This window comes from Vulpes lagopus, chromosome 2 (assembly GCF_018345385.1).
Source record: "Vulpes lagopus strain Blue_001 chromosome 2, ASM1834538v1, whole genome shotgun sequence".
Taxonomy (NCBI): Eukaryota; Metazoa; Chordata; class Mammalia; order Carnivora; family Canidae; genus Vulpes; species Vulpes lagopus.
The window spans coordinates 83,359,954-83,373,644 of record NC_054825.1 but is presented as its reverse complement, the minus strand read 5'-3'; the positions used below and the strand labels follow the sequence as shown (position 1 = coordinate 83,373,644).

Sequence of the window (13,691 nt, the reverse complement as noted above, 5' to 3'; positions counted from 1 at the left end):
ATGAATCCTTATCAACTCATGCCAAAATTTAGAAATTCAGAGTTAGAAAATGTGCAAAACAAATGAGTAAGCCTTAGTAACCAATAAAAAATTAAAAATTAAATTTATCTATTATTTAGGTACTGTATTATATAATTTCAAAGTAAAGATATAATTGGCAGCTGAGAGTTAACAACAGTTTTTAAAGTTGTTTAGCTTTAAGCAAAATTCCATTGAACTCTGAAATACACTTTCCAGTTGGATGATACAAAAAAATACATGTTTTGAGCATGATTCTCCTAACCAGTTTAAAGGCCAAGTTCTTCCTAATGGATTTGTAGCCTCAAAAATAATCTGATTTTGGTTAGATCAGAATAAAATACATTGCATGCATGCTGCTCAAATTGATTTTGAGTATCTAAGAAAAAAGCAATAAAATGAAGGGATTCCAGGATTTTGACAATGCCACATTATCAAAATTGAAAAACTGATTTAGGCTGAAAGTAATCAAAATAATTATTTTATAGCATGGTGTTGAAACATTGATAGAAATTGGTGATTCTGAAGCTTTCTGTCTAAAGGATAATTTGACTAATATACTCAATTCCATACAACAGTTAGAAACTGTCCAAAAGACTCGAAAACAGCACAGGTTTTAAAGATGGGCTAGTGGCTATTATCAAAAATGACCCACAGAATCTCTGAAAACAGAGAGCTGAGAAATAATCTAAAGTCATTTAATATTCTAAGGGAGATAAAACTGAGAAAAGAGATTAATTCATTAAATTAACTCTAGAATTTATTTTATTTTTTTTAAGATTTTATTTATTTATTCATGAGAGACAGAGATTGAGAGAGAGGCAGAGATACAGGCAGAGACAGAAGCAGGCTCCATGCAGGGAGCCTGACGTGGGACTCGATTCTGGGTCTCCAGGCTCAGGCCCTGGGCTGAAGGCGGCGCTAAACCGCTGAGCCACCGGGGCTGCCCAACTCTAGAATTTTAATTTTTATTATTAAGTTAGCAGGTCTGATGCAAAAATAAATAAATATTATTGGTATCTACAAATATATATGAACTTCTAAAAATACTGCTGCGACATCTATATAATAGGGATCCAATGTATGTGAAATATGTTATCAATAATAGGAGTTTAGTGATTCAAGTTAAGTGTAACAATGTTGACATATGTAGGAATATTCAGGCCCTTAATGTCTAATATTAGGAAATGCTATCCTACAGTAAAAAAACTTCTTCATTCTCCCTCACTCTATTTAGCAGCCACTAATGTTTTCCTCCATAACATACAGTACTTAAAATTCACAAGCAATAGTTTTTTTTCCAAACTTCTAGTTTGACAATAAATTTGGGAAATAGTCCCGAATCAGATGAGAAAAAAAATCTGTGAATATTTACCATCAAAACAGGACTTCAAAATATCTCAATATGTAAGCATAGTACAGAAGCTATAAAAACAATAAATATTGCTCAGCCCTTATTTGAATACGGAGAACATATTTCCCAGTATCACGGTTTATTAATACAGATACCGCTATGTATCACCTAGATTCATATTTACTTCTATTAACAACACTTACTTAAAGACGGTAAGCTATAATTGGTGTAAAATTACTTCTAAATAATTAGGAAGTTCTAATATGGAATTTCAGACAGATATGAAAACTAAACCTTACTCTAATTGCTGACCTCTTAAAATTCCCTAGATGCTTTCAGCCAGACTGCAAAATAAGATCCAGATAAAATGCAAAAAAATTATTTAAGAGCCAACTCTGTTTTGATTACATGCTATTAAATGAGTATCATATGTTATGTGCAATTTTTTTAAATGTAAGTGAAACATGAATTCATGAGTCAGTAATCCATTATGAGAATAACATTTGGCTTTTTAAAATTCATCAGGTTATTCAATAACATACCTTAGTATGTAACAATATATAAAAGCTTTTGAAGAAAATATTCATTAAGTGTCAGCAAGAATTGTGCTAAGAAGTAAGGATACAAGATGAACAAGACTCACTATTACTCTTAAATAGTTTATAATCCAGTAGAGAGGTAAATAAACAGATAAGATTTCAGTTCTGTGGGCTAAGTCCTGGGATAGAAGTAAATGCCATGGGCAGCACATTGGAGAGGCCCCTGACCCAGTGTGGCTAGCAGCCTGGGGAGGACAGGGGCAATGTCGGAAGGAGTGAAACCCATCCTGAATCTTTCAGATTTACAAACTACCTGGGTGGAACAGAGGCCCTTCTGGGAAGAGACCATAGGCACAGAGAACCTGCAAGATTCCAAGAACCAAAAGAAGCCAGAAACAATACTGGAGAGATACAGGTACGCAACTGAGTCTGTGTGCTTTACTGCACACTTGGGACTTTCTCTTGAGGGTAAGGCAGGGCCTGGGAAGGATAGTAAGTAGAGCAGCAACATGATCAGCTATGTATTTCAGAAAGACCACTCTAGAAGCAAACTTAAAGCGGAAAAAGACAGTCAAGAGATAAAACAGAGATCCAAAATAAGAGCTGGAGCAGAGAGAACAGCTTTGAGAGATATTAAAAATGAAGAATAGACAGGAGTTTGAAATGGGGATGAGGGAAAGAAGGGCAAATCTCTGCATTCTGACTTAATCTACTCTATAGTTGAGGATGCATCCTCAGAGATGAGAAGTACTGGAGTAAAAGAGAAAGGAAGAAAAATTGAGAGAGGAGAGCTTGTGAGTTCAGTTTTCATATGCTGAGATTGTAAACCTACGTACCTCCAGGCAGGGCTGTCTGCCAGAAGGTAATTTGATATGCCAGAATGAATGCATACTCTTTAAAGACCATTTGAGTATGTCAGATAATTGTAACAACCGCTAACATTTACCAAGTTTCTATTGCTAAGCCTTTCATATAACTTTCATATAACTTATTTTTATTATACTTGAAGAGTTTGAGTACCTTCCTAATGGTTACAAAGTATTTAAGTATCAGGGATTTCTGATTTCACCTCAAGTCCTTACCCACTATACTATGCTGTATCATGCAAAATCCATTACAGGTTTTAGGACCAGATAAAAGAGGGTTCAGTTCTAATCTCTGCTACATAACAGCTGTGTGACCTTGATATTCTCCAAGCCATAGTTTCCTTATCTGTAAAATGGTGACTATAACAATTACATCACAAGACAATAAGGATTGGAGAAAGAATATGGAAAATGCTAGATTCAGTCTCTATGTGCAGTAACTGGCAACCACTGTTATGTCTATGCCTAGAGAAAGAAGTCTTCTATGATATGAGCAAATTCTCTTTCATCTTATTATGAACTTTTTAAATTCTACTCTATGTTTTCTATATCTTAATAAAGGCTAACTATCATTTTTCAAAATATTTGAAACATATTCTGTAATATTTAATGTCATTTAAAGATGTCACTCAAATAGAAATCATTTCAATGTAAAGGGGTTGATTCAAATTTTTTTGACATTTCTATAGCGATTAACGTCAAAATACGAAAACCCCAAAGCCATAGGGCATATTGGTGTTCTGGAACGAGCTTTGGACTTGGAGTCAGAAGATCTGTGTGAAGTCCCAACTCTGCCGTTTACTAGCCATGGCATCATGGGCAAGCCATTAACAATCCCCAGGGTCCCTCTGTCTATGTACAAGATGCACGGATTGGCCTCTATGTTCTGAGTCTAAGGACACTAAAGGAGAAAGGCTTTACAATGTTTGTAATATCAAGGCCCCAAGTCATTAACACTTGACACAAACTACAAGCTTCCTGTGTTTTAACCAGAAGTAAATGCTCTTTGATGGCCTATCAAACCATTCCACAGATCAGGAGCTCATAGTTTGACTCTGAGATGATAACCCTCAGGTGGAGAGTTCAATGTGAAGCGGGGAGTGGGGGACAGCGTGGTGAGAGCGGGGGAGCAGAGAGCATTCTTTCCTTTTCTCAAAATCTCCCCCGTTCTCACTACAAATTTGGTAGCTGAGTTTGAGCTGAGAAGCCAGAAGGTCACACTACATTTCTAGTTTCCAAACCTGGCTGCACATTACCAACACCAGGAACTTAAAAAAGAAAATTTAAATGCTGAGTGCCATAACTCTAAAATAACACTGGAGGAAACTATGTAGGATTTAAAAATACTGGGTTTCACTTTGTAAAAGGTCGTATGAAGCATCTTGTGTAATACCTCACTCTAATGTTAAACATAAAAACATATTCTCTTTAACCTCCACTACACTGAAAACAAGTATTCATTCTTGAGGATGCGCACACAACTAGATCAACCATGCCAGTCTGCAGGGACTGCACTTGCGTTAGCTCTGAAAGTTCCATGTCCCAGGCAACCCCAGAGTCTCTGGATAACAGGGACAGTTGGCCAACCACACACACACACACACACACACACACACACACACACACACGTACACGCACCCCCCAACCACTAAGAAATGCTCAGTGCCTCAGTGTGTTAGAACAAAGTATAGATCAACAGCAGCCCTTTCATGAAGCAGCACCACTAAATGACACTAATCACTCAGATGTGTACAAGGTCTCACTGACGGACCTCTGAGGCCACCAAGATCCATAAACATGCAATGGCAGGGTGACATCATCATGCTATCATCCATTACGTTAGCATCCACACCATGATAACCAGCATTTTAAAATATAACTACTTTGAAGCCCCTGCCTCCTAACAGCTCTTTGTCTAGTCAGGCAACTTTTGAAGAAGAACATCTCTACCATTTGATAGTTTTTTTTTTTCAGTACTTTTATGGTTTTATATTTTGTGTTACATTTTTCTATAATGTTGCCATGTAAAATTAAATAATTTTACTTTATTTAAGATAATATACAATGAAATTAGACAATGGTTGTCTGTTTGTAAATTAATGACTTGGTTATTATCTTTTTAATGAAATATTTAAAAAAATAAATTAACTTGGGACACCTGGGTGGCTCAGTGGTTGAGCATCTGCCTTGGCTTAGGCATGATCTCGGGGTCCCAGGATTGAGTCCCACATGGGGCTCCCCGCAGGGAGCCTGCTTCTCCCTCTACCTGTGTCTCTGCCTCTCTCTTGTATCTCTCATGAATAAATTTAAAGATCTTTTAAAAAAATTAACTTGAAATGGCATATATACACCAGAGCATATATATTCCTCTGTATTTCAAAACTAAGTTCATCATAGAAGTATTTTCTGGAACCACACTATTATACACAAATATCTTGTCTTCTGTTACTTAATAGAAACAGTAGACTCTAAGATCAAGTCATGGTCATCGAAGCTACTAAAGAATAGCATCAATCTGCATAGCATACACTTGGTAGACTCCCATGTCTCCTCTCCTTACTCGTGGTATCACTAGTTGTCTGTGGGATCCCAGAGGAGCTTGGGCCACAGTTGGCAGTAGTGTGGGAGTGTGAGGAAAGACCTCCTGCTGACTTCAGTTCCACACATTAAAGAATTCATTCCATGGAGACACTACTAAATGAGTTAGGAGCAAAAGCCATATAAACGCTTTCCCTCTGAAAAATCAGAATCTTAAAAGAGTGGCTGCCACCAATCTTGTGTGTTCTTTACTCTACAAAGAACTAGCAAAATAAGGAAGCCCATGAGGGCACATGAGGACTATGGCTGCCATCCTTGAAATGAGCAATAGGCATGCTGGTAATACACCTTCTCCTGTTATACTTCTGACAGTCAACAACATATACGCTATCAAAGAAAGCACTTTTGGAATAAAACCAAATAAAGGAGGTGTGCAAAACTGTTTAGATCATCGAAAACACTTATTAGCATGATTTAAATGCCTTAGTCTTTCTATAACTGGCTTTATAAGCAGATGATCAAGGGAGTCCTCAAAATGTGACATCATTGAACAGGAACCAGATACATTTCCAAAGGTCTGTTTTATGGCCTTGGAAGGGATTTCAAGGCCATTTTATATATAGAATATATACATATATCCTATATATAATGTAGAATAATGTAACATAGAATATATATAATAATATAATATAGAATACAATAATAATAATATGATACAGAATATATTTATATATATTCTATATATTCTACATATTTTTTAACAAAGCTCTTGATTTTTACAATATATTTCTTTTAGTATGATTTTGAGTAGTTTTGTTTTTTTTGTTTTTTTTTTTTTTATGATAGTCACAGAGAGAGAGAGAGAGGCAGAGACACAGGCAGAGGGAGAAGCAGGCTCCATGCACCGGGAGCCTGACGTGGGACTCGATCCTGGGTCTCCAGGATCGCGCCCTGGGCCAAAGGCAGGCGCCAAACCACTGCGCCACCCAGGGATCCCGATTTTGAGTAGTTTTGCCACAACTTTTGTCAGCAAACTTGAGACCATATTAAGACTTACTGATTGCTCATTTAAGTCCTGGGAGTCTTCCATGTGGTTTTCTCACTTCTCCTGCCACCCCCAGGTAGAAGCAGCTTCTTTCAATTAAAAGTGGACTATCTAAAACAAAAAGAGGGAAACAAAGAAGAAAACTGAAAAATTTATCTTTTTTATTTATTTTCAAATTACCAAAGCATATTATGATTTATGTAATAGTGGGTAATCAATCACTTTCAAAGAACAAAACTCATTAATGTTATCTCCATATCTTATAGACCTAATGATCTTGAAAATCACAGCAAAATTGGAATTCATGAACAGCTACTAAGGAATACTACAAATAAACAATAACATCTGAGGACAATTTTGGAGACACAGTCTGCAATAAACACTTAATATACACTATTTTGCTGAAAGAGATCTGCCATTAAGCAACTGGCAGATTAAAAATTAAGAGTTCGCATTAATTGTTCACTTTCTAAAGCATGTGAATTGAGAAAATACAGTGTGTATCTTATAGCTTGCTACAAAGGAAATTTTGTCCGAATTATCAGATGATTATTATTCAGTTTCATAAAATACATGCTCAACTTTAAATAGGAAACAAAAATAACATTACTACAATAAAGAAGGCATTACAAACATATATGGGAAAGACAATTCATTAATAAACCATAGTGAGACAATCAGTTAATTATTTAAAACAAGTTCATCTTTACTGCATACCATATATTTAAAAATCTCCAGGCAAACTGAAGTGTAAAAAAACTCTAGAAAAATAGGCATAATTTCTTTTAATTCCTAAATGGAAAAGGATTTCATAACAAATAATGGAATATAAAACAAAAGAGCCAAACAACCTCTTGAATCGCCTCACAACACATCAAAAAATAATAAAAATTAAATGATACATGAAAATACAAAGAGAAATATCTGTACAAATATCAAACAAAAGAGGCTAATACTCCTTCTTACAATGTAAACAGAAATGCACACACACCTCTACAGAAAAATGATCTACCACCACAAAACAATATTCAAACTCATTAATAAATAAAGTGCAATTTAAAATAGCAATGATACAGTTGTGGGACTTTAAATAATAATTTTAAAAATAAAAAGAATATGAGGTTAAAAAAGATTTATGTAAAAAAAAGGTGTTTCTCATGGGCATAAATTAGATATAAACTACTAAACTCATACTTGAAGTAATGTTTTAGTGACATCAGAATTCTCTGAAGATATAATTTAAGTGAAAGTATTCTAGTAAGTGTCCTGCAGAAACATTTTCCCCATTTTATTGAAATTCAACATATGATGGTTTTTTTGCTCCATTTTACATACATCCATTCGTATACATTCCCTACTACAAGCCAGGTAGACGTGGCTTTCTTTTCTTTTCTGTGTTGCAATTATTTTCTACAACAACCCTATTAATTCCCTTATTAGAATAAAAGACATTTTAAAAATTACAAAGGAGGTGTAACCTAGGTGACTCAATGGTTGAGCATCTGCCTTGGGCTCAGTTCATGATCCCGGGGTCTTGGGATCGACTCCCGCATTGGACTCCCTTGCTCAGACGGGAGCCTGCTTCTCCCTTGGCCTGTGTGTCTCTGCCTTTCTCTGTGTGTCTATCATGAGTGAATAAAATCTTTTTTTTAAATCACAAATGAAATTAGAAGTATAATTTTAAATTGTTTTATGGACAGAACACCCAGACATGTAGATTAAAGGTTTTTTTTTTCAATCCTAAGAGTTAAAAGTCATAAAACAGCGATGTAACTTGTATATATGTAATGTGACAGTCTCCATATGACACTGATTAAGTATACTTCAAAACCAGAAAAGCATCGCTCAAAAGAACAGCACAATTTTACAGCATATATGAAATGATAAGGAAGGGTAAACACAAAGCACTGTGAAAGGTGTGGCAGCATGCATTTCGACTCAGGAAGTTAAGTAGGCAGGGAGTTCAAGATTTACCAACACTATTTTTGTACTGGGGATGGGCATGAGAAATGGCAATTGGAAAACAGGGCTCTGCCTCTTGCCTCACGCTTCTGCTGTCTTTCATCTCCCACTCTCCCCTGCTCCTTAAGGACTGGCTCCCCACATCTAATCTGGGTCTTTCATCCTCATCCTGATTCTTCTTGGGCACTTGCTTGCTCCTCCTATCATTAAAGTCCTCCGTCCCCATCCTTGGCCCTGCGTACTGCCCCCTCCCCTCAAGGAGACCAAGACCACTGAGGTCAGGCTCACCTTGGGTGTGGGCGCATCCCAGTTAAGTGCAGGCCACTAGTCCAGCTGATGCTGACCTTGCTCAGGCTGACACCAGCCCGCCTCATCAGCTCTTCCTCCATCCTACCAGTTGGAACTGTGCAGGTCATCTCTTTTAGTGGCATTTTCTCCTCACTACCTGGTTATCAGACTGGCCAAGCATTCCTGAGGCTGCTATTCTTAAAAAGTATCACAAACTGGGTGGCTCTGACCAATAGAAATTCATTCTCTCATAGTTCTGACAGCAAGAAGTCCTAGATTAGGGTGCCAGCAGGTCCATGCTCCTTCTGGAGATTCTAGAAAAAGATCATTCCTAGTCTCTTCCTAGTTTCTAGTGTTGCCGACAAGATTGGCATCCCTTGGCTTGTAGATGCATCACTCCAATCTTTGCTTCTATGGTCAACAATATTCTTCCCATGCGTCTCTTGACTTGGCTTTCTGTGTGTGTGCCTCTGTGTCCAAATTTTCCTATTCCCATAAGTAACCAGCCATTGGATTAGGATCTACCCTAATCCAGTTAAAACATCATCTTAACTTAATTCCTTCTGCCAAGACACTACTTCCATGTAAGATCGCATTCACAGGTAAGGGGGTTAGAATTTAGGGGATACAATTAAACCTACAACATATGTATAGTTACCACACTAAAATGATTTTTAAGATGTCATCAAGGTTTAAATGTCATATCCTTTTCATAAAGGATAGCTAACAAATTAAGAATATGGATCATTAGGAAAGAAGTAATCATTTTCTAGAAGGACTACCATCTTAGGACACTGGTAATAACTCAAATGAAATTAAAAATTAAGACTTCAGAAAAGATGTTGGAACACAAGAGAATTAAGCAAAAACCAGCCTTTTTCTGTTAACCGCCCATTGAGAATCTATTTAACGTTCCAGTTGGGGAGCTATTTGCATTAACGTTCCATGTTACAACATAATACTTTGCTTTATGTTTCCTTAAAATTGAGATTGCTACTTAGTTTAACTTCTTTACGGTAACATGAATTTCTTTTTTTGCCAAACACACTAAGGTACTAAAATATTATGAGCCCAGTGATTTTATATCATTGAACCAAGTAAAACTACCTAGCCTAATTGCAGACACAGTATTATTTTACATCATAATTTAGCAATGGTTGTTATGCTAAATCTCTTAACATTTCATTTTCACAAATATATGAAAAAAAGACAAGAACACTCTTCAAATCAAGTAAGAGAAGTATTACCTCATAATAAAGATATAAAATTAAGGAATAACAATAACCTCTTGCTGTTTTATGAGGCAATAATCTGGTTCCCAGCTTTATTTCAAGGCCATTCCCCCAGAAAAGGTGAATTCAAAAAGGAATAATAGCAACCCCACCCATTTCATGTTAGATTATTTCTCCTGCAGTCAGGTTCCCAGTATACAGAGAGTGGATGATATCATTTTCTTCAACCCTGCTCTAGAAGTGAGCTACAAAAGTCTCTGTCTTAGACAATTAGAATTTAAAAAACCAACAATTCTTCTGGTTTAAATATATAATGAGATTCATCTCTCAAGTCATAGGAAAATCCTCAGAAATGGAACACGGTACTGAGGCCTGGTCCAGGTGGTGGAGACAGCAAAGGGAAAAAGAAGATGTTGAGAGAGACGTGAGAGGTTTGTAGAGTGTGTGATGCAGCCCTCACCCTCAAGATTTGCCTTTCTAGGGGATCCCTGGGTGGCGCAGCGGTTTGGCGCCTGCCTTTGGCCCAGGGCGCGATCCTGGAGACCCGGGATCGAATCCCACGTCGGGCTCCCGGTGCATGGAGCCTGCTTCTCCCTCTGCCTATGTCTCTGCTTCTCTTTCTCTCACTGTGTGCCTATCATAAATAAATAAAATTTAAAAAAAAAAAAAAAAAGATTTGCCTTTCTAACAAAAGCTTCAGTGAAAACTAGATTGTCCAGGCCTGCTTTCCTCTGGCTGAATAAACATGAACGTGAAGGGGGCAGCTCTCTGTGCCAAGGCTGGCACGGGACAAGGACCACAGCCGCACATGGGAATACTACACCTCTGGATGATGTGCACACATGGCACAGCCTCCGTCCAGCCATTAAAGCCAGACCTGGGCTTTGTCACAGACTCCTTGCCTACCCCTGTCCAATTCCCTAAGTTACAAAGTGCTGTCAGTATCCCACAGAGTTCACTCAAGTCTCTCCGTGTTTCTCTCCTCACTGTCATGACATCAACACAAGCCATCCATGGCCCTTGCCCAGAGGGGAGCCACGGCCTCCTGAGCAGCACCTTCTCTCCAGAGTTGCTCCCTGGACTTGACTTTGCACAGTGCCACTAGAGAGATGCTTTACAGTAGAGATATAATTGGATTTTCTTAAAACAAGTCAGAGCTTTACCCTACCTTTTAGGATAAACCAGACATTCTTTCGTTGGTCCTACCTGAAGTTGTGGCTGTATCTAGAAGAATCCCATGAAAGATAACCCCTAGTCAGCTGTCTCTGCTCCCTAGGGCCTTCTGCCTATCCCCAGTGGGAGAGCTTCACCTTCCTTCTCCCTGGCTCCGTTCCACTGTACTTGCCATTCCTTTATCCTTAGCACTACAACACAATCAGCACACAGCACAGTGCTCACAGTCAAAGGCTGGGACTGCCCCAGAGTCTCCTGGGGGGGTTGGGGGGGTGGTATATGCCCACTACAGGCTCTGCTGCCACACAAAGAAGGGAGTGGGGAAAGGAGTATAACACCTACCCATGTTCCACATGCCTTAGGGAAAGATATGAGACTGCATTTTACATGGCTGCCCAAACTCTGGGTCCCAGACCCAGTGCAGATCCAGAGATGTGGAGGGAGGTGCATGGATAGATACCCATAACTATTGACAAGGCCCCCTTTAAACTTAGGTGGGGGCACTGAATAATCTATGTGCATGTGCAAAATTTCCTGGGCCAGGAGAGGGTATCCTTCTATTACATTCTGTCATTCAGAATGGCTAATCTATGGCTTGACTTTTAGATTTTCAAAGGGCAAATACATTTCCAAAAACCTACTGTGTTTGCCCACATGAGCCCATATTACAACTAGACTGATCCAAATTTGGAATTCAGTACATGACCCTTTAGACCACACAGTTCTTTCCAGTTACACCAAATTACTTGTATCTAATGATGCATCACAATTCCTTCCTATCGCTTAGGATGTGAGCCTGGGAAAGTAACAGGCTGGTCCTCCTTTAGTGGCAAAATCACTCGGATATAAAACTCCTGGGGCACCTGGGGGGCTCAGTCTGCTATCTGACTCTTGATTTCAGCTCAGGTCATGATCTCGGGATCATGATACGGATACCGACATCAGGCGCCACGCTCAGTGAGGGGTCTGCTTAAGATTCTCTCTCCCCCAACCCCTGCTCATGCCGTCTCTAAATAAATAAATAAATAAATAAATAAATAAATAAATAAATAAATAAATAAAATCCTTATAAAACCAAACAAACTTGGGCACTCTTTATAGATGTGTGGAAAAACCTGGTCTGTTAGGGAGGGAGCAACAGAAGGAAGGTGACCCAGAAAGAGCAGCAAAGGAGAGGATGGTGAGAAAGTCCTGGCAAAACTGAAGGACCTGGATCTTATTACTCCTGAAGTCTCAACTGTTTCTGTGCCCTTCCTGCTGCTTGGCTACTCAATTCTGCCTTGGATTTCATGAGCTATCCTCACAGTGTTCAATTAAATTCCCTCCTTTATTAAGCATATTGCCTGACATAAAACTGCGATTGTACAGGAAGTCTAACAACTTACAATATCCTGACATCATTCAGATCATGGCTGGAGCCAACTGTCCAGAGGGCACTGCTTTCACATACTGCACAGCAAGGTACCTCCACTGCCTTCCAAAGCCACTGATGTGTCTGTGAAGCTGAGACAAGCCCTGGCCGGTCCTGGCAGCTCAGGCAGCAGGCCCATGAGGAAAGCCAACAGAACAAAGAACACGCAGCTCTAATCCTACGGCCAACTGTTCAGAGGTGGACATGCACATTCTGTGACTATGCACGTGACCCCTGTCCCTACTTGCACAAAAAGAAAACAGCAAAGGTGTCCAAGAGACAGATGTGGGTGAACAGTAATGAGCACTCTGTGCAGCTTCAATTGCCTTCCATGAAACCAAACTAAAAACTAGATGCCAAGCTATGTTGAACTGTTTTGTAGAGTGTGAACTTTGCAAAATAGTCACATTTAACACAAAATGTTTAATAATAATGGGGTTGATTTCTCATGCTATAATTCTCACCAGCTCAATTTCATGATCATCACCTGGGTCATTAGAGATAGGTTCATTTTTTGGCAATAGTCTTCCTGGAATTATAAATGATGATCACTTGACTTCCGACAAACAATGCCAGCCAAGTATTTCTATGTTGTTTGTGTTGTTAATTGCTGCTGGTTGGCTGGTTATCCTAGGAAACACAGACCCAGTTAAAACTGGATGGTCCCAGAGATACAACTGAAAGAATTCTGAGCTTGAGCAACTTGTCACCCCTACAAACACTCGGGCAGACTCTGCAGGCTTAGGTGCTGCCTCTGCTGCTCCTCCCAACCAAACTTCACAATTATTCTGCTGAGCTTTTTTTTTTTTTTGTGTGTGTGTGTGTGTGTGTGTGTGTGTACCCTGTAATGGTTCATCTAGCTCTGGTTGTCCTGTAGCCTGGCAGGAAAAGTATTTTTGCCTTTTCGCTCAAATAGTCTGTTTTTTCAGCCATAAACCTCTCTTCCATACCTAGGAAACTTTTCTGATGAAGAATATATTGACCCTATGTATTACTTAACACACATCTGATGACTTTATGCTGCTCTTGAGGAAAATTTGACACTTTGAAAGAATTTTAAAACATAGCTCCTAAACTTAGTATTCACCTCTTGATATCCTAGAGGTATAAAAGATAGTTTTCTTAGTGGGAATATAAATGTAGTGATTCCGAATAAACATGTCTAAATAAAACAGTCTGTACTGAGTCCTTGTTTTGCCACTGGATAATGGTATGGCCTTACAATAGGTCATGAATGCCTCTAAATATTATTCTCTTCCTATTTT

At 38.6% G+C, this 13,691-nt stretch overlaps 1 protein-coding gene across 10 annotated transcripts in view; it reads right to left on the bottom strand.

Moving 5' to 3' along the window:
- The window catches only part of EYA4 (EYA transcriptional coactivator and phosphatase 4), a 318,816-nt gene that overhangs the window by 248,693 nt on the left and 56,432 nt on the right, over positions 1-13,691 (bottom strand). For all 10 annotated transcript variants that reach the window (XM_041743330.1, XM_041743331.1, XM_041743334.1 and 7 more), the window contains exon 2: positions 6,373-6,471. In XM_041743330.1, the coding sequence (XP_041599264.1) occupies positions 6,373-6,405 (33 nt within the window). In that variant the 5' untranslated portion in view covers positions 6,406-6,471. The remainder of the gene's footprint in view (positions 1-6,372; positions 6,472-13,691) is intronic.